The sequence below is a fragment of the Vicugna pacos genome, chromosome 21 (genome assembly GCF_048564905.1).
Source record: "Vicugna pacos chromosome 21, VicPac4, whole genome shotgun sequence".
NCBI lineage: Eukaryota > Metazoa > Chordata > Mammalia > Artiodactyla > Camelidae > Vicugna > Vicugna pacos.
This window is the reverse complement of record NC_133007.1, coordinates 24,734,660-24,761,533: the sequence shown is the minus strand read 5'-3', so window position 1 is coordinate 24,761,533 and position 26,874 is coordinate 24,734,660. Positions and strand designations below refer to the sequence as shown.

The window sequence follows — 26,874 nt, the reverse complement described above, 5'->3', positions numbered from 1 at the left end:
CTTTGAGGAAGTTTCTCCCCAACTCAGAGGACCCAGCTGAGACAGCAAACCTCCCCCAAGCAGCACTGTTGCCTTCAAAATACACTTGACCCTTGCACATGGGTTTGAACTGCACTTACATGCAGATTTCTTTCATTAAATATTTACTCAGTACTATGTGGTCAACTAGTATTGTGCATGAGGGCCAACTGTAAACTCAGGTACACATGTTTGACTGCATGGGGGTCAGCACTCAAACCCTGTTATGCAGGGTCAAACTATGTATTGTTTTCACCTGTCACCCTTGTGGAGCCACCAGCTCAGTTCACAGAGTCAATAAACTTGACAGTGTCTATCAAAACCATCTCTGGAGTTTGTGCTTCAGTTACTGGTTTCTTGCTTCAATGGGTCCACCTCAAAGAAACCTTTCCGAAACGCCATCTCGGCATGTAATCTCCGACGTCCCAATAAAACTGCACAGAAAGGCATCAGGAGACAAGGAGTAGGCTCTGGGGGTCTTTATTAAGTGATGCTTTAGTCTCAGTCTCTGCCAGGGACTGGAAGTGGGAGCAACCCCACTCCCCCAAGGTTGTCCCAGATTTGCTGTCTTAAGAGGAAGGAGGCAGGAAGCCTGCTCTCCTCTGAGAACAGCCTGGGAAGCTAGGCTAGAGCTGGGGCAGGGGACAGCAGAGCTGAGATCCCCCACCCTCAACTCCCAGCCCGAGCTATACGTGCAGCCTGAAGCGGAGGGACCGAGGCAATTCTGGCCAAACCCCCCAAACGCAGCCCTGCTCTCGCTGCTCCACTCACTGCCCTGAGCTATTCATGATCTCTGCTCCCACATTCACCTCGACACTCCAAAAGCTAGCCCCATGCTCAGCTCCTCCAGGCCTCTAGTCCTGGGGAAGAACAAGAGTAGGGAAGCCCATCAGGGTAGAGGGCCCCTGGCAGGGCAGCTTCAAGGCGCCTCTCCTTTCTGCTGCTCACCCAAACACAGTCCCCTCCCTAGTAGTAAGGGGGGTGGTGGCCTCAAACTGTGCCCCCCTCTCCTCTTACTGGCATCCCACCCTGTCCTAGCAAAGCAGCCCAGAGCACAAAGCACAGTGACTGTCCTGGTGGGCACAGGAACCGTCACTGGCATAAGAGCCAGACTGCCTGCAGCTGTCGTGGTCCTGCTGCCTGCCCTGGAAGCTAGATGGAGGGAGACAGAAAACAGAAGTGGGGCAACAGGTGTGTGGCCCCTGCAGCAGCAGGAGGGGATCTAAGCCCTGCCCTGCTCTCGGTGCAGGCAGCTCCAGGCCCCTCTTCAAGAGTCCCCAAGGCTCCAGAGCCGCCCAGCCCCTGCAAAGGGAGGTAGAGGGGGATGGGTGGTCCTCGAGGAGAGGAAGGGTCTGCGGAGAACCACCCAGACACCTGTGTTACCCAGCTCTTCCCCCAGGGCCGGAGGGCCCAAACTCCTGGCACCGACCACCCTGCTTCTTGGGTGAGGAAGAAGGGCCCCTTCTGCTGTCCCTTCCCCTCAGAGGTCCAGGAACCACTCCAATGAAACGCAGACACCTACGCCTGCCCCCTGCCCCTGGGGAAAGCAGGGGGGCTGAGGCAGGAAGGCTAGCCAGGGGCCCACAGGCCTCTCCTGCTCCAAGCACTTTCCTTGCTTTCCTGACGTCGTCTTGGCAACAGGGGGCCCTGCCCTCCCAGCCGGCTCCTGGGCCCTCCCTGCAGCCCATGCGCAGCTGGGCTTCCTTCCTGTGTGCGTGCGTGAGGCTGTGTGGTGGGGTGACTACAGGTGGTGGTCCTGGCTGCCAGGGAGGGCAGGAGAGATCTGGAGTCAGCCCCGCTGCAGGGCCTGGGGGTCGGTCTCAACCAATCTCCTTCCACTGCTTGTAGAAGTCCAGAACATTCTTGATGTCCACACTGGCATGTGCAGCGGCCTGCAAGGCTGCCTGTGAATTGAGGAGAGGACAGATGGAGGCAGGCCTGCCCTCCTGAACTACGGGACAAGTCACTGAGGGGCTGGGGAAGGGGTGATGGAAGAGGAAAAGGGTAGCTGTCTGGTCTCAGGGAGTCGACTCTGGTACCTATTCCCCATTCCACACTCTGCCTCCACCTCACCCCGTGACCCACCTGCATAGGGCCTGAGAGCGTGCTGGGGCTGTCCAGTGGAAGGCCTGTGACAATGGTCACCATGCCGCTCGGGTCCTCCTCACCTGCCCCCTGGGCCAGGGTCAGCTGTTTGCAGCTGTCCAAGATCTTATAGAGCGTCCTGGTGGGGAGGAGAGGGAAGGCGGGCCAAACCCCAGCATTAGCACAGACTGAACACCAGATCTCCAGGGCACAGGGGAAGCGGGGGGCGAGGAGGGCCCTGGGAGAGAGCAAGAGAGACCAGGTAGCCAGGAGCAGTGGGTCCTGGGAGCTGGCCCTGGAGGATGTGCTACAGGGACTGGGCAAAAGTGCAAATGAGTGAAGACGCCAAGCCCAAGTGTCCAGGGCCACAGGGGCTCTGGTACTGGAGCAATTTCTCCCTCTATCCAAGGGGAGACCAGCAGGAGGGCCCTGGCAGGCTGCCTAGTACAGAACCGTCCACTCCTGTCCCGCTCTCCCGGGGAGTCCCCACAGAGGAGTGAGGCAGGCAGCCCAGCGGAGGCTCGAGGGGCAGGGGCTGACATTCTACCAGGCATCTGCATCCTGCCTCTTCAGCTTATGCCGCTCAAAGCTCTTTCCCACCTCCTTCTGGCAGCGAATGTACCTGCAAAGGAGACGAGAGAGTGGAGGTGGGGGTCAGAGGAGAGGGAGGGCACCTCACACAAAGCAGGCCATTGTGGCGCAGGGGACCCAGTTTTATGGGAGGTGGAGGGGGGCGCATCTTCCCCAACACAGGTCTGTTTGGAGCGATTTTGAAGTGGCTTCCTGGCTGCTGAGCCCGGCTCGCTTTTCCTCCTGATAACATCAACTTTTTGGTTCCTCCCGGGGGAGGAGCTGGGAGGAGAGAAGCAGCAGATGCTTTTCAAGTCAGTGCTTCTGGAGACACGGTCCAAACAAGCAGGCTTTGTGCAGCTTCCTGGCCAGGCAAGGGCAGATGCAGAGAGGGGTGGGCCGGCCAGCAGGGAGAGGGGAAGCTTTCTCTCTCTTCCCTGCACAGACTGCTTAGTCCTCTTCTTTTTTTTTTTGGCACCCTAGATGGGACACGAATGCCTAGTCCTTTTCTGGCCCCAAAGGCTATAGACTGCTAGGCTGAGCACCTACACACTGCCATCCGTTCCCCCCACATGGCTTCATGGGAGGTAGGAAGCCCCTGGATAGCCCCGATGAAGGCGCTCCCACCCTGGTCAACCTGATTACCTAAAGGAGGAGAAACTCCTGTAAAAGAGCCCACAGCCTGGAGTCAGGGGTTTGCTCCCCTCTCCCCAGTGACAATGATCTCATGTTTGCCCCAGAAGTAAATGGATGGCAGGTTGGTGCTCCCTGACAGGGCTCCTGGCTCTTCCAATCACCATCTACTTATGCACCTAAGACCTTGATTTCTAATTGTCTAGACAGTGAGCCAACTGCGAGCTGGGACCACGAGCATGTGTCTTACACAAGGAACACATATGCGTTTGCTGCCTGGGCTGAGCACAGGTCCAGCCAGCCTGCACTCACCTGTTCCCTTTTTTAAACTCTGCCTCCAGATATCGAATCCCATCCCGAGCCCCTGGGTGTTCCTTCTTCAGCAAGTCCAGGCCATCAATCACTGGTGGGCAAGGTGGGGGTAGGGGAAGGACAAAACAGATGAGCTCGGGCTGCTGTGACATGGGGCCCTGCAGAAACATCTGCACCTGCTCCAGGACACGCTGCAGGAAAAGAAGGGCCCATGGCTCCTACAGGAATCCTGAAGTTCTTGCAAAGACTGACCTTCTGCCAGCAATGTATCTGGCACCTTACCAACTACTGTCACTTAGATTTTCTCATCTATTTCTCCCAACCATCTTGAGTCAGGGTTTAACAGAGATTGTCATGCCCACTTTACAGATGAAATGACTGAGGTTCAGAGAGATGGTAGGACTTGACCAAGGCCACTGTGTATAAACTGGGCCGTAAGTAAAGGTCTCAATCTCAAGCCAGAGTCTCTTTTAAACACACTCTCTGCCCACACCCCACCCCTCTAATGTGCTTACCTGTCCTTGGGATGATGACAATGAAGCGGCCACTGGTGGCCAGCTGGCGGATGAGAGGGAGGTGGTGGCAGAGGGCCTGGGTGTCAGGGACGAGGTAGGGAGACATTGCTGACTGGGCCTTGGGCTGCTGCAGGCTCCCTTCCAGCTGGGAGACCTCGAGCTGGTGAGAGAAGGCAGAGTGGTAGAGCTGTGTGGGGCCGCAGCCTGAGTAGGGGAAGAATCGTACTCGAGGTGGCACTTATGGGGCTCCTCCTGCTGCCAAGGGGAGCAGGGGGCCCCTTCTACAAACGGCCTCGCAGGAAAAGTACACAGAAACAAGGGTATGGTAGAGAAAGAGAAGGAAGAGAAAGAACCGAAGGCAGAAAGAGAGCATGAAGGCTCAGCAACAAGTCAGCACCGAGAGGGCAAGGTGGAGGGCCATAGTGGACAGAGCGAGGGCTGCAGCTGGAGGGGTGAGGATGTGCCAGGGCCTTTAGGCAATAACCAGATCAAGAGCAGAAGGAGCGCTGGCTCCAGACTTCCTACCTGAAGTCGTAGCTGGGCCATGTCTCTCATCAGCCTGTTCCGCCGAGCTTCCTCCTGTGCCTGCGAGGGGAAACCAGGTGCTAAGCTCGGGACGAGGAGCTGGGGGAATATTCCTTTCTCCAGAAGGAATCAAGAAGACCAAGAGGGATTCCTGGGGTCTGAAATAGGTACAGCTTCATATAAAGTCAGCCCTCTACCACTCCTGCTAAGTGAGGAGAAAGGAGGCATGGGTGCCATCTAAATACGTTCCATTAGCAGAAGTGACAGCACCTGGCTGTGCCTCAGGGCTCCATCTTTGCTCTTCTCAATCCGTCCTCCTTCCCAGGGGATACCATCCATGCACCCCCTCGCCTTCTATCACCATCTACCTGCCAACTTCTTTCAAAACCTACAGCTTCAGCCCAGACCTGACCCCTTGAATTCCAGACCTACATACCCAACTGCCTATTTGACAGCCCCATCTGCTCCTCAAAACTGGCTTCTCGTCCTCTGTTGTTCCCCAACTTGCTATATAAACCACCATCTGCCCAAGTCAGAAAGCTAGTTGGCTTTGACTTTTCCCTCTCTCTCAGCCCCAGAAGCTATCAGCCTCTCAGTCCTGTCAGTTGTAGTTCCTCAAGAAAATCACTCAAATCCCTCCCACCTTGACTATTATAACCACCTTCTGACTGGCCTCTGACTCTAACCCCATCCATTTTCTCTGCCTGCAACCAAGGCAAGCTTTCAAAAGCCATCTGATGTCTACCATGGCCTTGACTGACAGTCCTTTGATGGTTTTCTTTTGTCTTCTGGACTATTAGGTCCAAATTCCTTAATACGATCTAAAAGATGAGGTTAAGAATGGCGACTTATTCTAAAAGATATGGGGAGCCACTAAAGGCTCTTTGACAAGCAAAGTGGCATCATCAAAGTGATGCTTTAAAATATTCACCTGGAGTACATAATCTCACTGTACTCATAAGAAGACACCAGACAAAGCAAAACTGAGGGACACTCTACACAACAACTGACCAATACTCTTTAGAAATGTCAAGATCATAAAAGACAAGGAAAGGAGTCTTTAATAATGAGACATTAACTATCAAATGTAATGTGGAATCCTGGAAAATAAAATAGACATTTGTAGAAAAACTAATGAAATACGAATAAAGTCTATAGTTAATAGTGTTGCAGCAATCCTAATTTCTTAGTTTTGATAATTATACTGTGGTTATGCAACATCCACCTGCTACCTCCCTGCAGAGTCCTACACAACAAAGAATGGTCCTGCACAAAATGCCAGGAGTGTCCCCTTAGAGAAACTCTGGTAGAAGAAGGAAAAGGAGGCAGAAGACCAGAGCCCAGATGAGAGCCATCTTCTCACAGGCCCCACTGGCAGACTGGTAAGGAACAGGAGCACCGAGGACAAGCTTCCCCTCTTCTCACTGTAGAACTCAAGCCCAGGAATCTGACTTTGAGGCTACAACTGGAACTGTGAAGCCCGTGTCTGAGAGAGGGGGATGGGGGTAGTTGGGTAAGCGCCCCCAGAGAACCAGTGCAGGTGAGTGGGGATCACCTGGACCCACAGGAGGGGAGCTGCACTAAGCTTAGGCTCTGAAACCCAGCAGCTCAGAGGTGTGGGCCTGTGTGTTCCTCAGGGAAAACCTGAGGTCTCATCAGAAAAGAGGGGGTCCCTAAACCAGGCAGACACCAGAGCCCAGAGAGTAGGAGCAGCAGCCCCCCTGGCCTGCAGAGAAGCTAAACTCCTACAACAGCTTAGAACAAGGACAAGAGCCTGGTCTTTCCAATTCCAGAGCCCTGGCTCTACCACTGATACCTCCCTTTGTCATTGTGAGCTTTGTCATCTGTAAACTGAGGGTGCAAGCACCCTTCACGGGGCTGCTGCAAGGGTTAAATGAGGTGTCATATGCAAAGCAGCTTTACAGAGAGAAAGCTCTTGCTAAATGACAGGAGATGGCTATAAGGCAGGGACCATGCTGCTGCTGCTGGGGGACAAGCTCCTCGGGCTGGAAACGTGACTCAGGGAGGGCAGGCGGCAGCCCCGGCAGACAGCAGCCCCGGCAGGCAGCGTGGCCCGAGTCCAGCATGGCCTGTGGTGTCCGGCACCACACCAGAGGGGCTTCAGGTGTTCCCTCCCCCACCCGCGAGGAAGCAGTCTTCGGGAGCTTCAGGACAGAGGAAATGCCTGCAAACTCTAACATTTTTTGAAGCTGTGTAACTTCCCCATAATTATTTTTGTAACCCCCTGTGTTTTCCCCTATGGAACAGCAATAAAAGTCTTAACACAAAAGGTTAGTTTTTAACAAAATGTGCTGGCTTTTAAGGCAGCAAGGAAGGGAGTTTCTGGGGAGCCTGTGCCCCTTCCCATCAAGCAGAACATCCGCAGGAAGCGGGTGCTCAGAGGCAGGGGAGCCTGGGGCTGGGGAAGGGAAGAATACGGGGCATGAGATGAAGAACCCCTGAGGCCTGCCAAGACACACGGGACGTGCCTCCCGTGCCAGACACCATCCCCTCAAATGTGCTGGTGCCACTCAGCCTGGGAGGACGACATGCCCAGGGCTGCAGGCCCCACTGCAGAACCCAAGTTGCTGTATACTGTATTAGCCCCACAAGAGAAAGACCTATCTTTGTTGCTGCGACCCCCGTGCCTAGGATACGGACGGGTCTGGCACACAGCAGACTCTTAATAAACATCTGTGGAATGAGTGACTGAATGGGTAAGAGGTAGCATATGCCACCTCCTATCCTCTGGGGCTTCCGTGGGATGGGAGGGTTCCTGCATGGTATCTAATGCCAGGATCCCTCCACTACCTTCCACTCCCCAGGCTTCACCCCTCTAAAAGGGAAGGGAAAAGCTTTTGCTGAGCACACACACTCCATAATGCAACATGCAGAGCCTGACATTAGCTATCATTCCATTGTCACAACAAGCCCATAGAGCTGACTCTATTCCTACGTAAGTGATGAAGAAACAGGCTTAGCAAGGTTAAGCAACTTGCTCAACTCAGACTAGTAGAGGACAGAGATGGCCATCCACCCCCAGTCAGTCCAGATATAGCCCCAGTGCCAGGCTGCCCCTGCTCAAAGCACCTCTCACTCCCTATCAGCCCTCAGCTCCCTCCCTGGCCTCCTCTCCCTAGGCTGTTTCCCTAGTCCCATTGACCTTCAGTCGAGGCCCACCACCACACTTGAGCCCATGGGAGCAGAGCAGAGGGAGCAAAGGCCTGACTTACCATGCGGAACTGGGCCTGGGCCTGCTGCAACAGGCTCTCCTGCTCGGACTGGGCGATGCTGACAAAGATGCCGACCTCTGGGTTGAACTGCAGGATGCTACCTTGCAGGCGGGCAACAAAGTGGCCAAAGCTGCGGATGCAGCAGATGCGCACGACCGTCTGTGGGGACACACGAGAGCAGCCCAGTGAGCAGGGTGCCGCAGGCCCACCCACCCACCGGGACTCCCCACCACCTGCCTCTCCGCCAGCCCAGCTGCCTCAGCAAACGGGCTCCTCTGAAAGGCTTCTGGTCTGTGGGGCAGAAAAGAGGAGCACCACAGCCCAGAGCCTCCAGCTGCCACAAAGGCACAAGCAAGGAGGGCAAGGAGACTCCTAGGAGGACTAGAGAAGCAGGACTCGGGGCTGAGAAGAGCAGGGCACTGGGCTGGGAGTGATGAGACCTGGGTCCTCATGCTGTCCCTCTCTTCTGAGTCTCAGTTCCTTATGTGTAAAATGAGAGGACAAACTGGATCATCATTTCCAGCTTACATTTTTGATCAGCAAAGCTCTTCTTTTTCCAACAGACAAAAATCTTATTTAGAACCCTAAAACATGAAACAGACTAAAGCCAAGCTACTCTGGCTGGAGAGAGAGAAACCAAGGGAGAGGCGGGGCGGCGGCAGCGGTGTGTGTGTGTGTCTCAGAGACAGGGGCAGGGAGGCCTGTCTGCCTGGCTTTCCTCTGCTGCCCCCAGATGGCCCATGCGGTGACACAGGCTCAAGGGTGTAGGTCACTGGACTAAGTGGGTAGCACATGCCCTTCCAGCTCTAACTTCCTCTGACTGTTTGGTGGTCAGCTTAGAGGAAGCTGGGCCCAGAAGAGAGAAAAGACCGATAAAGATTTCAAAGTCCTAATAATTTGCTGCTTCTGTCCTCTACAAAAGGTGGCGAACAGGAAGGAAGTTTGTTCTACAAAGGGAGACACCAACGGCAGACCTGTGGGAGGACACCCTGCCAAGAAGGAAAGGAAGCCCAAATGGCTCACTGAGTGAAGAAGCGCTCACAGCTGCAGCCCCAGGGACACACTCCCCGTCTAGATGGAAGGAGGGGTGCCTGCCGGCCCTCTGCAGCCCTGAGCCCCTGCTTTGCCGCTGAGTCTGACTAACAACAGAGCTTGTGACATGAGAAATGCTCTCCTCACCTCCTCTAAAGGGCTGAGCAGGAGCCGATCCGTGTCAAAGTTAAAGCGCCTGTGGGCAGCCCGGAGGGGAGGCAGGTTGCGGAGCGCCATGTCCTCTGGGAGCAGCAGGCTAGATGGGAGGTCAGGCAGTTCACAACCTTCAAGGAGATCCTGGACCTCAGAACACAGAGCCAGGCCTGGGGAGAAAGAGGACACATGAGACCTACCTGCCTTGTGGGAGCCCCAGTCAGAGATACACAGCCCTTCCCTTTGGGAATTCCCAGGCTGTGAGACAGGACATACCCCTTGGACAGAAGGTAGGGGGAGGTTTGGGGGAGGACAGGAGAGACAGCTCACAGGCCATCAGGCAGAACTCTGGGAGCCCAGCGCTGGAAGGGTTAGAGGAGCAGAGCAGGTGGGGAGAGTAAGGACAGCTTACATGGGGCTGGATCCCTGACAGCAGAGACAATCACACTAGGATGGCTGTGAGCGGAGGGACTCTGGAGGAAAAGGAATGGATCACCCTCGGGTGAGCCCAGAGGTGGGAGAAGGTAGATTTCCAGCTGGAAGGTGGTAGGAGGAGATGAATCAGACAGATGAGCTCTGACGGTCAAGGCCAATTCTCAGTGACGAAGGTACTGGTGCCACATCGGCAACTGGCGCTGGCTCCCAGGCTCCCCTCCCTCGTTCTTGTCCACTCCACTGCCTTCCCCAGAGAGCACACTCCCCGGCAAAGCAGGCTACCTGCCCACAGTGGGGCAGTGTCAGGGGTGGAAACCAGAGAGGCCCAGACCACAATGACTGCTGTGTGTCAGGGAGGCTGGGCAGTGAATCCCATTAACCTCCTTACCCCAAGGACCAGGTTACCAGGAAGGGGGGATGGTGGGTTTCGTGAGGCCAGTGAGGGAGAGGGGAAGAGAGGGCAGTGCCAGGAACTCACTCACCAGACTCTTGGAGTTCGCCAGCAGCTGGCAACAGGTTCAGCAACACAGACAGGCGGTTCCACAGACTTTGAGAGCTCTTGGGGGACAAAAAGAGGAGGCCTTCAGCTGGGGCAGTGCTAGAGAATGGCAGCAAGCAAGAAAAACATTATATTTGGGGGGCATCTGGCTATGGCCACAGGCCTAGATGCGTTTGATACAAAAATTAACAAAAGAGCCCAAGGGGGGCTCGTGAAGGACTTGGAAAATAGGGAAGAAAGAAGGAGGACCACGGAGCCTTGCTGAACTTCATCACCAGCTGAAGGCTTCATGTAAAGGGAGGGGGTGAGACCGCAGGAAGGACTCTCTGGATCTTGGTAATGGAAAAAGCTGGTGTTGCAGGAGGCTTCTCCCCATTCAGCACAAATTTTTCCTTTCAGCCCTCACGTGCCCACACTGGGCCGTCTCTCCAGGGAGGTGCCCCACACCTCCATCTTCACCACACCCCTTTGATGACTAGCAATGATTAACTAGCTGTCATCAGGCACAAGCACACACCCAAGGGTGTGCCTGGCCCTGACCCAAACTGTCTCGTTTAGGGAAGAGGGTGACCTGAAGGGAAAAGGGTCTTCCACAGCAGACAGCTGTGCCCCTGGAATAAAGCAACATCATAGAAAAGCCTCAGGGCACCAGAGGCTCAAGACTGAGACTCTGAACCTGAGAACAGGAAGAGGAGGAGAAGGCCACCATCGCCCCAGCCAGCCTCCACTGCGGCCTGCCTGACACCACTGCCTCCAGCAGCAAGAGTCTCTTTAAGCCGTTTCCCTGCCCACAATGCTGACCCCTTGTCTGCACATCCTGCACTTCCTAGTCCAATCTCTCCTGTCACCACTCAGTGCTCTCCCCTCTCGGGACTCCAGTGTTTACCTACCGAGGTTAACCCTCAAATACATACTTTCAACATTACTCATGATGGCAGCAATTATGCCTGGCGTGGGGGACACAAAGCAGAATAAGCAGGGCCTTCACCTTCCCAGTCCACAAAATTTGTATCCCAGCCCCAGCCACAGGCTTTTTGAGGGCAAAGGTTATGCCTAATCCTTGTCCTGTAAAAAGCCTAAGAAGCCAGCACAGAGCACGTGCTTGACAGTAACTTTTGTCTTGACTAGACCATCTGAGGGGACTCCCATGCCCTATCCTGGCTGGCACCCTTCCCTAACACCCTGGCACCTGACAGAGGGCAGCTGGAGCAGAGTGACACACCTGCGCACACACAATGATGAGGTCGGGGTTGGTCCGCAGCCAGTCCAGGAAGACTTTCACAGCAGGAAGCAGGCCTTCGGCCATCAGGACTTGCAGCTTCTCCTGGATGCTGCGCTCATTACGACAGGAGCGCCCACTCGACTCACTTCCCTCTGACTCAGAGCCTTCTTCAGAGGCTGGGGGTGGGTGATAGAGAACTGGGATGAATAACACTGTGCAGGGAGCATGCCCCAAACTGCCTGGACTTTTCTGAAGAACTCTAATGTGAAAAGAGAGGAATTAGGCCCCTGCTTAATTTTTCTAGGCCCACTGACCGCTTTTAAGCCAAGAGCCAGGTGCCTTTTAAAATATGATTCTTTCAAGACAGGAGGGAATAGCTCAGTGGTAGACTGCACGCTTAGCATGCACGAGGTCCTGGGTTGAATCCCCAGTACCTCCGTTAAACTTAATTGCCACCCTCCCCCAAAAAAACCCAAAACCAAAAACAACAACAAAAAATATATGATTCTTTCAGACTCAAGCTAATTTGTGAGGTCTACAGCTATTCACTCAACTGATATTTATGATGTGCTTATTCTGTGCACAAGGCAGGGCAGACAGACAGAAGGGAGCTATAGGGAGGGAGAAAAGGGGTACAAGATGAAAAGAACTACTTCCAACTCCTAGCTCCTCCAGTCTGCAGGTCAGAACACTGAGCACGTCTTACTTCACCTCTGAGCATCAGCTTCCTCATTTCTTTCATTCATTCAGTATTTCCTAAGTGCCACCGACGAGCCAGGCACTATAAGTACTGAGGATACAGCAATAGACAAAACACAGACTGTCCTGCTCTCAAGAGGCTCACAGTGTAGGTGAGGAGACATACAAGTTAACAGACATTGTCACTTGAGTGGGAAAGGGCTGGAAGCTGTGGACGTGCACAGGCTGCAGGAGCCCACAGGAAGCCTACCCTTGGAGGACTCCCAGAACAAGTGACTTTTAAGCTAAGATCTAGATGGCAAGTGAGAATTAGCCAAGCAACAGCCTCAGGGCAAAGGAGGAAAACTATGTTCCTGACCAAAGGAGCACCATGCACAGAAGCTTGGAGGTAAAGGACAGCACTTAGAATAGGGATAACTCACCACAAGACTGCTGTGAAAAGTTAAGTAAAACAAGACTCAGAAAAAGTCCAGCCTTGCACTTGGCAAAGAGTAGACATTGCAAATGCTCGATGCTGCTAACCAGGTGCTTTGCACTTTAAGGGAAGTACCTCAGGAAGTCTCACTCTAATCCGCCTGCCCTGGTGGGTGCTGGTTTTTCTAGTTTCCACGAGCCCTGGCAAGACCTGGGATGGCAGGGAAGGGAGCTGCAGTTGCAGTGTCATGTGGGAGGAAAGCCCCAGACCCACAAGCAAGGTGGAGTCGGACGGGAGGAAGACCATGAAATCGATTGGGAACTGAGAATGAGGAAGTGAGCAGGAGAGGGGAGTCCCACAGAAAATTCCTGGGCCACACTACAGGCAGAGGCCAAAGGTAAGGCGGTGAGGGTGAGACGTACTAGAACAGAGAGGAAAGAAGCCTCTCTCAGTGAGTGCTGATGGTACGGAGATGGGGACCAGAGTCAGATGAAGACAGGCCCAAATACCTGGCTGTGAAGGCTTGTCCACATCCCCGTTGACGCAGGGCCTGTGGCTGGCCAAGTTGGGAGCTTCAGTGGTGGGCTGGAGGAGCAGGTTGCTAAAGGTGGGTGCCAGTCGGAAGCAGCGTTTAGTCTGGAACATCTGAGTGGACATGGCTTGTAGATTGCTGGCAATGCTGGCCTCACTGGGGCCCAGTGGGCCATTGAGGGATTCAGGAGCCTCTGACCTGGCCCGAGGAGGCTCCAGGGCTGGGGACCGTGTCCCTTCCTCATCCTCCATATCTTCCAGGTCTGATCGGGACTCTTGGCTGTTCATTTCTGAATCTGACTCGGCATCAAAGGCTGTTCCCCCACCTTCAAGACTCTTGTCAGAGCCACTGTCTGAGCCCTCGCTGACCCGGGCAGAGTCATGGCTGGAGTCTGATTCAAAGCCTTCACTCAGGTCACTGTCATCACCAGCTTTGGGGGGGTGGCGGCGGCGGCGGAGACAGGAGAGGCGGGAGAACTTCCGGCTCTTTCTGACCTCGCCCACTTGAGGTGCTGCAGGAGGCGGCTCAGGACCTGGCTCTTCCTCCTTCTCCAAGGGTTCCTTGGACTCTGGTTCATCTGTGGAAAGAGGATGGTCAGGGGGCCTAGGGACAAACTGGAACCGGAAAACTGGAAGATGCTCTTCGACAGCACCTCCCACACCACACCTGGGTTCCCCTTCCATGACCCCCACACCCCATGATAACCTTTCCAGTCACAACCTCCCCCTTTCCTGCACCTGTGCCATCACTCTGGAATGCTGGAACGGGATTCTCGCCCTCTTCCAGCTCAGCCTGCAGCCGTATGTTGACATGATTGACGAGGTGGGAGAAGAGAGCTAGGGTGAAGGCAATGGCTGCACTGTACTGCTTGGATCCTAAAGCCAGGAAAGCCAGGCATTAGGGGCCCAGGGCCCTGAAGAGGAGTATGCATCATTAATTCCAACCACATCTCACCTGTCCTCAGCCCTTTCAAGGATCCAACTACCACTCAAAGCTTCTTCTAAGGTGAAAAACAGATCTCTCAGGTCTCTGCACAACCATCCTATAATGTAGAATGTGCTGGCTCACCCTGCTTCCTCATGTAAGCTCATGGATCCTCTTGTCCCATCTCATCCTCTGTGGCTTTGATGCTTTCACATAAACCCCTCCCCATACCTCAAGCACCTTCACACCTAGCCCTGCCTCCTCCACCCTTCCATCCAACCTTGCTCTACATACACCTCTGCCAGAAAGGTTTCCAAAACTGCCTAACTGCCCCCTCCCCCCATCCCCAGCAAGGACTGAATTCTGTCTGGATCATCAGCTAAGCATCTCCAACCTCGTTGGCCCGGGTCTTGGCCAAGGGTGTGTGTGTTGGTGGGAGGGGGAGGGAATACGCTGTTGCCTTTCATTTGTTCTCTAAGAGCTCCTCAGGGCAGGGTTCCTTGTCTCCTCCCTCCCACAGCCAGGCAGTGACACAGGTAGTGAAGGGACTGCTTATGGAAGCAAGTTTACAGATAAGGAGCTGCCGAAAAGGGTAGTGAGGATCCTAGAACTCAGTGAGGGGGAAAAGAGGGACACAGGGGGACTTACCAGCTCTCTTCAAGCTGTGCACACCCATAAGACAGATGATGACCATCTGAAAGATGAGAAGGTCGGGGAGGAAAGCATATCCACTCTCATACTCCTCCTCATCCTCACTGGCCAGGCTGAGGTTGGGTGAGGAGGGCAGGTAGAAGAGACAGAGGTTGAAGTCCTCCAGGACTGACTGGCAAAGTGACGTCAGCTCTGAGTCCATGGAGCTATGCAAGGATAGGAGCAAAAGGGGAGATTGGTGATGGGGGCTGGGGCAGGAGGAAAGAGTTGGGAATACAGGATTCAGAGGAAAGACTACAGGATCCTGGCAAGGGAGACTTCAAAGAGAGTACAGGAGGACTCAGGGCTGGGCTGATCACCAAAGCAGACAGAATAATACAGGAAGGGCAGACACATAGTAGAATGGATGTGGGTGGGCTTCCCATTCAGCCACTCCTTCAACATCTAGTAAGCACCCACTCTGTGCCAGAGGGTGAGCTAACAGGAGAATGGGCACGGAATCTAGGTGAGACAGTAAATGATGCCAAGAAAGGACTAACCAACCGGCTAAAGAATTTCCAACCAAGAGGCAGAATTCAACAGCCCACTCCCTTCTCTTCAAGTCTCCAGCCATAAGGGAGCCATCATGGATGGAGCTCACGGGTCAGTTCTTGCTCATGCTCTTCCACTCACCTGCTCTTGGGCTGCAGGAGGCTTTGTAGATACATAAAGTTCACCAGCAACCTCTTAATGTCCTTACATCTGAAATGAGAGGAGCCCAAGGTATATGGTGAATGGCTCCAGAATCCCTGTGGTCCTACTGCACTGACTGTAGAAAGACCTCCCTCCTCCCACAGGCCCCACTCACCGCTTCTTGCTGGGAGAGAGTTTCCGAGTCTCACACTTCTTCAACTGGTGGTACATTTTGGCTGCCTTGTCATACAGCCGCTTGAGGTTCCCATAGGCTCCCTCAAAGGACACTTCTGACTGGATGCTGAAGGAGACAGAGGTAAACTACTGAGACTTAGTAGAGGCATAGGTCGGAAGGGGAAATGTCAGTCTTCTGGGACTTGAAGGAGCAACGTTTCTAGTAAATACAGGCTTCCCCAGCCTGCCCTTCCATGTATATACTCAGGGTGAAAGCTATGTTTCCTAATAAAACATACACACACAACTTCCAGATTAATCAGGGCAATGATGATGTCTGCATCTCCTTTATATCTATAAATGGGACAATTAATCCTACTGTATGTTACAAACTTAACTTAGTTACCATCCCTGAAATACACAATCCTTCATCTTTTTTAAAGCACAGAACACTTAATAATAGCATTTAATAAGCATTTACTACATGTAAGGATATTTCAGTTAATCCTCACAATACTCATTCAAACACAAAAAGGTACTGAGCTCCCCATACTGTGCCAGGCACTGTCCCTTAATACTGTCCACATTTACAGATGAGGAAATGGAGACTGAGAGATCAAGAATAATGCGAAGGTCACATAGCTACCACATGGTAGAGATGAGTCTCCAACCCAAGTCTGTCTTACCATGAAGCCTATGACCTAAACAGCGCACTGTAGTTTTTTCAATGTCTCATTTTTTAAAAAAACATCTTTTAATTATAAAGGGCAAGGTACAGAAAAGAAATACATGTTGTGGTCAACTAAATATAGCCACAAACTCTTTCATATTCCTTCCACTGAGAAGTGGGTTCTACATCACCTCCCTTAAATCTTGGTGGGGTGTTGGGGACAATGACTGTGCAATTGCTTTGATCATCAGAATACTGCAGAAGTGACTCTGCCAGTTTCCAGGCCTTAAGAGACTGGCAGGCTCTACTTCCACATTTTTGGGGTCATTATTCACTGTTGGAGTCCTGAGCTACTGTGTAAGAAGTCCATCTATCCAGAGGAAGATACCACATGGAGAGGCCCTGAGACTTGATGGAGAGGGATAGAGGTACAGGTGTACAATCCTCCAGACGTATCAGACCCCCAGACAGCTGGATACCACTGATTGACCCTAGACAATGCTACAAGGAGAACTGCCCAACTGAGCCCTACCTGCATGCCAGATCCACAAACTCTGAGATAGAACTATTTAAGCACAGTAGAGGAGGACCTTAGTAGGCACCTCCCAAATCTGGATGTGCTTGGCTCTCTTTGCAAGTGACTCATCCTAAATCATGATTATGAGTGTGCTGAGGGATCCAGGACAAGTAAGGGGGGGCATTCCCTGGAAGGCATGTGAGGAATAGGAAAGATGCAAAGGGAGGTTATAAACCTGGTAATATTTAAGAATGAAGACAGGGGATAGGAGGGCAGTTTGTACTGATCTAGAAATAAAGGGGCACCACAAGAGCAAATACTTGCTGATACAGGGAACAGATTTCTCTGACCAGGTGAACCAAAGATCACAGCACATGGACTTACAAGGCAGAATTTAGGTATTTCACTTTATACTCTAGCATCTGACCATTTAAGCTATGAACATTACTGTATTTCCTTTGGAGCCCAATTCACTGTATAACTTCTGAGGATGATTCAGCTTCTCAAGTAGACTTTTTACGTGGCAACAGTGGGTTTCTGTCTCCCTATAATTTCATCAGTGGGATTCTGGTTTACCTATCGGCCTCATGTGCGTTTGGTTATGGTGACTTAGTAACCTAAGCCTAACCAACTTTGGGTACCCTGAAAAATTTGTTTTTCATTCTAAGAGCCAAAGTGTCAGATCCAGGAAAGCAGTGATCCACCCTGCTGCTAAGCTGATCCCCCCATGCTGTCATCTGTCACCTCAAAACACTGAAGCTCTACAGTTCTGAAGTTTTTGTCAGAAGCTACTTTGGTACCATTTTACTAACTATATCAAATTTATTTCCTTCTTCAGGAAGGCAGCAATCCTGTTATTTTGCATGATAGCGGACAGCTATTGTAGCTGCCCGAACACCTACAAATCCAGGTGGCTATGTGAAAAGCAGCAGGGCTATGTGAGGATGCCCCTGAGCAGAGGGACCCCTCCTCAATCTTAGCATTCTCCTATCTCACGCAGGAGCTAGAGAAGGGAGAGAGGGAAGAGAGAAAACAAAGCAGGAGTGGTATGGGCATGAAAGCAGGGCTGGGGAAAGAGCTAGCAGATACTCACCAGCGCAGGTAGCAATACATGGCTTCCACATTATAGTACTTGCTGCCTGCAAGGGTGCCTAGCTGATTGAAGGGCATTCCTGGAGAGAAAGAGAAGTCACACAGTCTGCAGTCATAATACCCACCGAAATCTGCCAGGCCCAACCAATGCTGAACATCAGAGAACTCATGGGGAAAAAAGTGGGTCTGCAGGTGACACTGGTGTCTCAGTGATAAGCAGCGTAATCTTGCTCCCCTGGGGGATTACTGATTACACACTCACTTCTTATCAGTCTAATCCTGCCTGCCTGCCCCACCAACCCCCTGGATTTCAGCACTGATGGGCGCCACTCCTTCAGCAGCAGCTGTGGCTCTGCCACGAAGCCCGCTCCTCTATCCCGCTCCTCTATCCCGGCTCAGTTTCTCACCTCCGAGTTCTCCTTCCTGCATACTAATCCCATCTCTCCCTGTAATGCAGCCTCGCCCTTCTCTCACTGTGCCTCCATGGGGGCAGCTAAAGTACAGTCTCCTCATTCTACAAAGAACTCAGGCATAGAGAAGTCATCTTCTCTCTCCCTTCTCTTCTGCCTCCCTCCTTCTTAGTTCAAGACTTCTCCATTTCTCCTCCCCTCCACAATCTTCTGAGTGTGTGTTACAAGGAGACTGCAGAACCAAGGTGAAGTATGAAAGAACTCAAGAGTGGACAGGACCTAAGGGGAGATGAGTATGGCCTGTCTGCCACCTCAGCATCGTCTTCCTTTTGGAAAATGCTGCTGGCTTAAGAGCCCCCAGTGGCGGTCCACTTACCAATCTGGGGAGCTACTGACAGGGCTTGGTAGTAAAATCTCTCAGCTAGCAGCTCGGTGTCTACGCCAGCTAATTCATTCTGATATCGTGCTGTAGGAGAGACGAGAAGTGTGATGATTCCATGTTTAAAAGAAACCTCCCCTCATCTGGGAGTCCACTCTATAGAGCTGTAATAAGAGCCTGGGAGGAAGATACCTGAGCTAGGAGGCAGGCTGCTTGGCTCTCTGGCACAGTCTTAAATCTGCATGACTATGGGCAAACTGTTCAACTCTCTCTTCCTTGCTGGTAGGTCCAAAATGTAAACACTATTTAGTGTTTGTAAAGTAAAGAGGCGCTTCTTGATTATCTCTTTCCAATGAAAGGGAGCTGCAGCATACATAAATGCTTGAAAACACTTCTGATATTTGGTTCTGGAATTCAACTGCTCAGTTCTAGAGAGAAGACATTACTAAGGACACTTGGTCAGTCTACTGTGTATCAGCAGGTTTCCTCCATGTCCCGCTGCCTATGAGAGGTCCAGGAGTGGAATGGGGGCAGGGAGAGAAGGAGCCTCAGGTCAATAAAAGCGAATGCATCCAACAGTCATATACAGGCAGCCAAATGACAGAACCTTTGTCTATCAGGACTAAGACCCAGGGGCCATAAAGCAAGAGGGTACTTTTCCATTCTGAGAAACATTTTTCAGACATGGAAGTCCTCCCTGAGGTCTAACTGCAATTCCTCCAGGAGTCCATGAAGAGAAAAGAAAACCCCAAAGGAGAAAGACATCAAATTAAAATCTTCTTAATCCACTACTGAAACTGAGTCGTCACCCTGACTTCCTTAAATCGCAAAGACATTTTTCTTTGTCCTGTATTCACTCATCCTTTTGATTCATGGAAGAGCAGTGAAAAGGAGGAAACAATGTAAGCAGTCTGCAGGGAAAACGTTACCAGAGGTCAAACTATTTCTCCTGCTCTCCAGTCACATAAAGGATAATACCAATGACTGAAGCAGCTGGAGCCTGTCCTATAGCCCAAAACAGAGAAAATGAAAGGTTCAGATTCTTACACAAATCCCCCAGGTACACTAGACATCGGTGGCATGCCATCTGTGCCCAATCCATCTCCTTCCCTGAGGCAGACACTGGCTTCTTGCATCCTGAGAAAGAAAGACAGAGTGGTTTATGAGCCCACTTCTATGCCCCTACCGAAGGGGACACACCTCTCCTAGGTGAAGAAAGATCGAGAATCCAGGGCTAATTTTGGAACACTGTCTTATGGGGCAGAGAAGACATCCATACAGGATGAGGCACAGAGACTCACAGGTAGAAGTCATTTACAGGACAGGAAGGAACTGGAAGAGATGGGCTAGGGTCCTCAACCTAGGACAGCTCCCTGGGGGAAGGTCATGTGAAAGCTCATCATAGGAAGGCTTCCAGAAAGGAGAAGAGGTGAGGCTTAAGCTTCAGTACAGTTGCAGGTGCCTTGGGTAGCAGCTCCCCGCACAAAGCTAAAAGGTTTGGGTAAAGATGGGAAACTTGCCCAGGAAGAATGGTATGCCTAGGTAAATGCTCCTGGCTTCTGCCTGGTAGAGGAGGTCCATGGAGAAGGCAGCCTACTGGAGAGTCTACCCATAAAGGAGAAGAGGTCAGCCTGACCTGAGGACTGGTGGTGGCCAGAGCCAAATATGCCTGGGCTCTCGCTTTTCCTTTCATCCAGGCAGCCTTGTAACTTCAGAGAGCCTTAGCTACTTGGGAGGCAGTTTTCCCATGCACCAGATCCTGGTCTGAGTGCAGTACAGTATTAACCTAAGTGATCCTCACAGCAACCCTATGAGGTAGTTATTCTTATTACTCCCATTTCACAGTTAAGGAAATCAAAGTCACACAACAGGGAAGTGACAGAGCCGGTATTCAACAGGCAGTCTGGCTCCAGAGACCATCCTTGTATCCACTCCACCTTGCGGCCACTCTCCTGGCTGTGTAGCTCCCATTCTGAGAAGCCCTTCCTAATGTTTTCTACCGAGACATCTCTATAGAAATGTCTATCAGTTGTGTGAATAAGAAATAGTGATACAGAGAAAAACTAAAGGGAACTGATTCTTTGAATTAAGGGTTCTTAATCCTTGCTTAGACTATGGACCCCTCTGGTGAGCTGGTATAAAGCCTACGAATGCTGTCTTGGATTAACGTTGTTTTATTTTTAAGTGTTTTTAAGTGCACAGAATATAGTGCTGTGCTTCTTACCACAGAATGCTACCGTGCAGTCGCACACACAAAAACTCCATCTCTGACCCAGGAATGTCTTTGTCCTGGTGAGGGCAGGGGCATGGGGCTGGGGTAGCGTAGACGGTATAAAGAGCAAGAGGAGTTGGAGGAAGAGGGAAAGGAGCTCTAAAGGGTAGCCAAACTGAAGGGAAAACTACCAGCTAGAAAAGGTGATAAATCATAGTTGCCACTACCTCAGAATGCCGAAAAGAGTTTTGTACTATCTTGAAAGAAAATCCGTAATTTCCCCAACATTTATAAAAACTTTAATACTGTCATCAAATACTAGGAAAAAATCTCTAAAGTTAAAAGAAACAGTGTCAGCCAAATTCAACTGGGAGAAAAAAAACAAATGCTATTAATAGCATCTTCCAGTGCCAGACCTACTCTAGATCCATTCCATTCCTCCTGACATGGGGCTACACCCCCAAACCAAAGAGTCTCACTTGCTTTTTTGGATAAATCCAAACTTCATGAAGAATTTGTAGGTCTTGCTAGAATCCTCTCTGCCTGGCTGGGTCACAAGGTACACAAATCCCGAGGGGTAAGAAAGCCAGAGGTGGAAGCACATGAACTTGCTCCTCAAGCCCACCTTTCAGACTTCACTGACCTATAAGGGGGTCGGTGACATGGGTCCAGTCGATGCAGCATTGCAGTTCTAGCTGGTAGTGAGACTGGATATAGAGAAGGAGATGCTGGTAGAAGCCAATACCAGCGACCAGGTGTGTCCTGTAGGCACATTCCAAGGTGCTCCGGCTGTGGATATGCTGGAGAGTGGGAGAGGGAAGGGCTAGCTAAGCAACACTCTCAGAGTTCCATTCCACCTTCTCTAACTGTATTCATCTCATTGAAGAAATAAATTTATCTTCTTGGTTCTAAAACTTTATCCGCATTGCCTCTTACTCACAAGTTACCCCCACACCCTTAGGTCTACTTCTCTGGTCTCCCCATCTGAGATCAGGCCCCCTTCCTTCTCTATTCCTAATTATATATGACTCCCCCTTCCCTCCTTCTGCCATCTCTTCCTTGGTTCCCCTGTCTCCAACCATGCTCTGGCCCACCTGCCTAGCTATCTTCTTCCTTAGCTTCTCCTCTTTAGACAAACTTCTTCCAAAGATCTATGACCTTCCCTTACCTTTTTGTTAGTCTTAATAAGCTGGATAACTTCGTAGTACACCTTTCTCCACAGCAGCTCCTCAGCCTTCCTCCCATAGTCCACCGGGTGCAGGAACATAAGCTTGACGCAGAGCTCACGCAGCCTGGGAGGGTGTAGAGGAGCATGAGAGAGACTGCCCATCCCGTGGTGGGGGACAGAAGAACTGAAGGCAAGAAGGCATTTGCCAACACCCTGACTGACAAATCTCTGTGCTTCCCAATAGACATCCAGGGTCAGTTAGTAGGACCCAAGAAAACAGCAGTCTTCGAAGGCAGTGGGAGCCCCAAAAGACAGAGACAGGAAAAGTAAGAACTTTAATAATCTTCACTTTCTTCCCTTGCACCTTTCTCTTCTTTTTACTCGGCCTTTTTATCTCCTCTTTCTTTCCTTCATTAGGCAGTATGGCCAACTCCCCCAACTCAAATGCCATTCTTATGGCACCAGTCTGTTAGAGGTAGATACTGCAGAGAGTGAGGGATCCCCATCTCCTCTCTCAGAAAGGCCCATTATTCACAGCCCACTATTGTACCATGAAATTAGGAGACAAGAGAGAACATGTGTCTACATGTGACAGGATTCAGGTGGAGAGGAACAGAGAAACCATAAGGATGTGTAGTTTAGAGTCTCAGCTTACTTGTTCCTCAGGCTAATGTTCTCTGGTTTGAACACTTCTTGATAAGCGGTTTTGTTGCAAAGGATGAGGTCAAGTCGATGCACAGCCTCCACCACAGCCCTGCAAGGAAATATAGGCAAACAGCCCCTGAGCCATCTGTATGGTCCAGCCACAATGCTAGGACACTGATCCTAGAAGAAAAGCTAAAGAATTAGGGGTGGGGAAACAAAAAGGCTGCAGGCTGAGCTCTGTACAAAACAAGATGAATACAGTCTTCATCCTGATATAGCAGCTCCCTCAGGGGACATCTGGCAATGCTGGAGACATTTTTAATTGTCACAACCTGTGGGAGGGAAAGAAGAGGAGTTGCTATTGGCATTTAGTGTGTGCCGCTAGACACTGCACAATACATGGGACAGTCTATCACAATAACTATCCTGCCCCAACTGTCAACAGTAGAGAAAACTGTCAAGGCAGAGAAACTCTGTGATATGGGAAGGTAGACTCTCTCAACGGAAAGAGCACAGGCTGTGATGCTAGGCAGAAAATTTAGGATTTGAACCTGGCTGTGTCTTACTAACTCTGTAACCTTGGGCGAATTACCTAACCTCTTTAAGCTTTAGTTACCACATCCATAAAAACAGAAATAATAGCAGCTACCTAAAAGGGCTGTTGCAAGGATTAAATGAAATAATTTACATAACATCACTGGTATATAGTAGGCAATCATAAAGATTGGTGGAATGAATGAATGATTATTATACAAGGGCTTATTATCTCTGACATAAAGGAAAGGCATTCCTAGTAGAAAACTGTGCTTTGGAATAATGGGGCATGGGAAAGTGAGGGAGGGTTATCCCTGAACTGCTTAGTCATAAGGTCTCCTGGATTCTGTTGAAGGAACCATTTGTTTAATATAGAGTGTAGGCTCTGGAACCAGACTGCCTGGATTCAAATCCTAGCTCTACTTCTTACCAACTATGTGGTCCTGGGCAATATCTAACTTCCTTATGTCTCAATTCTCCCATCCATAAAATGGGATTAATATTATCACCTACTTTGTGAGGGTTAAATTAGCTAATACAAAAAATACTCGTATCAGTGCCTTGCACATGGTAAATGCTCAATAAGTATTAGTCTTCATCCTGAGGAGGAGATTCCAGACTCTGAGGGAAGTCCAAGGAAACTCTACAATGGTTGGCTAAGAGGCCCTTAGGTAATTATCATCTTTGGAAGCATGAAACCCCGAGGATGTTAGCAGCTGTGAGAACAGATCAGGCAAGGCTCTGGACACAAAGTAACCAAAGAGTAGGGAGCAATGATTCCCCAAACAATCTAAAACTGTTTCAGAACACTGAAACCTGCTCCTGGGCTGGAGAAAGTAGGCCACAGCAGGCGAGCATCCTGTGATTGCTCAGGTGGTACACCACTAAAAGCTGCTCTGTACAGGACAAAGTGACTGCCAACACCATCTGAGTGGGTGAGATGGTAATCAAGGCCTTCACACAGGCAATCTTAAGAACTCAGCATTTCTCCAAACACCTCCTGGGCTGCCTAGAGACAGGAGTCAAGCCTGTCAGCCAGCCTGGCCCTCAATGCCAGGGCAGCATCAGGCGGCCATCAGTGATATACTCTACGCCAGCTTAGTCCCCAGGGAAGAGCTTTTAACTTCAGTGTCATGCACATATCTATGGGAAGGTGTGTATGTGTATGTATTTTTATGGACAGGCCTCAGAGCTCTCCTCAGATTCTCAATCCAAAAAATGTTAATAACCACTACTCTCAGTAGTTTTAACTGCAAATTCTTAAACCTGAGAGGACTCTGCACTTTCTTCTCCATTCCCCATTAGAACATAAATACCTCCACTAAACTGTAATCTCCTTTGGAACAAAAACTACAAAAACCAGTCTTGTGTCTCATTCACTACTGTAATCCCAGGTCTAGCAGTGTTAAAAAAGAAAATTATGTTTTTTAAAAAATAGTTGGGGGGTAGGCATAGCTCAGTGGTAGAGCACATGCTTAGCATGCACAAGGTTCCTGGGTTCAATCCCCAGTACCTCCATTAACAAAAACAAAAACAAATTTTTAAATTAAAATTGGCATAATTAATTGGTGCTTGTGTCCTAGCACCCTCTTTTCCAGCTGTCTTTTCTGAAGGGCTTAAAACATTTCAGTATTTCATTTCTGTAAACAGATTGTGGGAACGTCCCAAATTTACTGAAGCTTGGAGTGACAGTTTCATAGTCGAACAATACAATTATCTTGGGCTGACAAATCAGACCTTCCTCCCCCAGTTCTTTCCACCAATCACAAATGCTATAATAAATAATAAAAAGAGATCTGCTGCCTCAAATTTCCACTCTGCTCAAAGCCAACAATACACAACTACAGGCAGAGACACCCATGTGCACCCATGTAAGCCACACACGCAAACACGTCAGCTTAAGTCAGTCAGTCCTGTGAGGGCAGTAGCCTGAGAAAGAACAGGATTTGAGAATGATTAGGATGACCAGAGCCATTACCAGAAGCTGGAGACAAGTAAGGAATCTTGCAGACACTGCCCACACTTGGTCGCTCTGTCTGACAGGCAGCGCTGACACTTGGCAGCTTGAAGAGGCACACATGCCACCCCAGCCAACTCCTCAGCACCTGGAGACCGCTCAGGGCAGCCCACAGTAGGAGCCCAGGGGCTGGTGGATTGGATCACTTTTCTATTTTTGGAGCAGCCTGTACTCCCCTCTGCCTTCTGGCTTAGGGAGCCAGAGCAGGCAGGATATCTACTCAAGAGAGGAAAAGACAACACGCTCTTGACTCTTTCACTGCCCAGATGGGGGCCATGGCTCTGAAGGAGGTCTTCTCATGCATACCTCTGTTCTACAGAGCCTGAGCCAAATGAACCCCCAAACCTACTCCACATTAGAAAGAAGAAAACTCAACTTGGTCTCTACGCTTCATCCTATTTTAGTTCAAGAGCCCATGTTCCAGTTGTCCCACACACAAAAAAATCCTTGCTCCAGGATGGGAAGAGCTCATAATGGCCTGTTCCCAACAGAGGGCTGAAAGGCTGAAGATGTTGAGGAGTGTGAGAGGCACTGTGGAAATCAGAAACCAGGAATGGAAGCTGCCTGGCAAGAGACTGTAGTCATGAGGCTGCAAGGCAAGCAGGACTCAGGAGTCCCCAGGTGCCCTGAAATGGGCTCCTATGACCTAAGAACACTCTGGATTCAAAGTCCTTCACTGCCCTTCCAGTCTAACACAAATAGTCTTCCAGCCTCTTTCTTTTCATTCAGATTCCCAAGAACTAGACCCATAAGGGACTTCAAAGCGTATCAAATCCAAATCTCTCCTTTTAAGGATGAGAAAACTGAGGCCCAAGGTCACACTGAGAGAATGGCAAAGCAAGGACATGAATCAGGCTCTCTTGATTTCAGTCCAGGGCTCTTCCCTGTAAATCCTACAGGGTTCTAAGCACCATTCCCTTCCGGGATTTTCTCCTATCTGTGACCCCACTCTCACCTTCCCAACCCCTGCAGGGTTGGGACCTGCAGTCCCCAATTTCCACCTTCTTACCCCAAATCCGCAAAGCACGGTGCCCGCCCCAAGCTCACTGCGGAAGGGAATAGTCCACGTGCTTCCCTCCAAACCTCCCACCCACCCAATTCCTTCTTTCTGCTCCATCCCGGGTTACCGGGCCCCGCCCCCCCGCTCCCTCCAAAATTGCACCCTCCTCGCTCGCCTGCACCCCAGTCCACAACGGGCCCCGCCCGCCGGGGAGGCCCCGCCCCTCACTGTCCCCCCCACTTCCCTCGGCGACTGCACTCATGCCCCGGCCCCTCTCACCGGTAAAGCCGCTTAGTGTGGAGGACCTTTGCTTCGGGCTCGCTGCTTTCCCCTGTGGGGGGGCCTTGGCTCATGGTGCCCGGGTCCCGGGGCGGCTCCGGGTCACAGGCCCCCGCCACTCGCCGCTACTGCCACCACTGCCGTCTCCGGCCGTAGCCGCCGCAGCCGCCACCGCCGCCGGCCCTGCTCGGCCGCCATCGCTGTGAGGCGGCTGCCCGAGACAGCTCCTCCTCCGCCTGCCAAATCTCGCGATAGCAGTCGCACAGTTGCGGGCCAGTGGCCTGCTGCTACCAGATCTCGCGAAACTCGTTTTCCCTCCCGGGAAGTTGCCAGAACTAAGTCTGGGCGGTATGGCCTCTTTCCGGCTTCTGCAAGCTCTTGCGAAAAACTTTATTGACAAAGCTGCTAAAGAACGAACAGTGGACTGTGAAGGGGGTTGAGGCTAAGCTGGATCATGCAGATGGGCTCACAGCTAGGAGCATGACTTTGCTTTGCCCAGCAGTGGTCATTTGGTCCATCTTTCCGTCCCCCACATTTGAGCCTTGTCTCTCTCAGATGACTGGTTAGAGTGATTCCAATTCTCCCTTTCCCCAATTATTTAAGTAAACAAGCAAAAAACGCGCGCGTATGTGAAAATTTTCTTGGAAAGAGC

The 26,874-nt window shown here is 51.1% G+C and overlaps 1 protein-coding gene across 2 annotated transcripts; it reads right to left on the bottom strand.

The window, feature by feature from the left end:
* Positions 1–482: 482 nt before the first annotated feature.
* Positions 483–26,447, bottom strand: SMG5 (SMG5 nonsense mediated mRNA decay factor). Of its 2 annotated transcripts, none has more exons than XM_006220253.3 (22): positions 26,223–26,447; positions 22,403–22,501; positions 21,748–21,871; positions 21,223–21,379; positions 19,415–19,504; positions 18,365–18,454; positions 17,580–17,658; positions 15,301–15,426; positions 15,126–15,194; positions 14,451–14,659; positions 13,616–13,753; positions 12,856–13,455; positions 11,233–11,408; positions 9,994–10,069; positions 9,071–9,246; positions 7,892–8,050; positions 4,659–4,718; positions 4,134–4,293; positions 3,619–3,709; positions 2,651–2,725; positions 2,104–2,242; positions 483–1,922 (listed from the first exon to the last, which is right to left on the bottom strand). In XM_006220253.3, the coding sequence occupies exons 1-22, from the start codon at positions 26,294–26,296 to the stop codon at positions 1,839–1,841; spliced, it is 3,051 nt and encodes a 1,016-aa protein (XP_006220315.2). In that variant the 5' UTR covers positions 26,297–26,447; the 3' UTR covers positions 483–1,838. The 2 variants fall into 2 exon arrangements, with proteins under 2 accessions (XP_006220315.2, XP_072802473.1); XM_072946372.1 differs by lacking the exon at positions 26,223–26,447 and adding an exon at positions 25,953–25,975.
* Between the last annotated feature and the right edge of the window lie 427 nt (positions 26,448–26,874).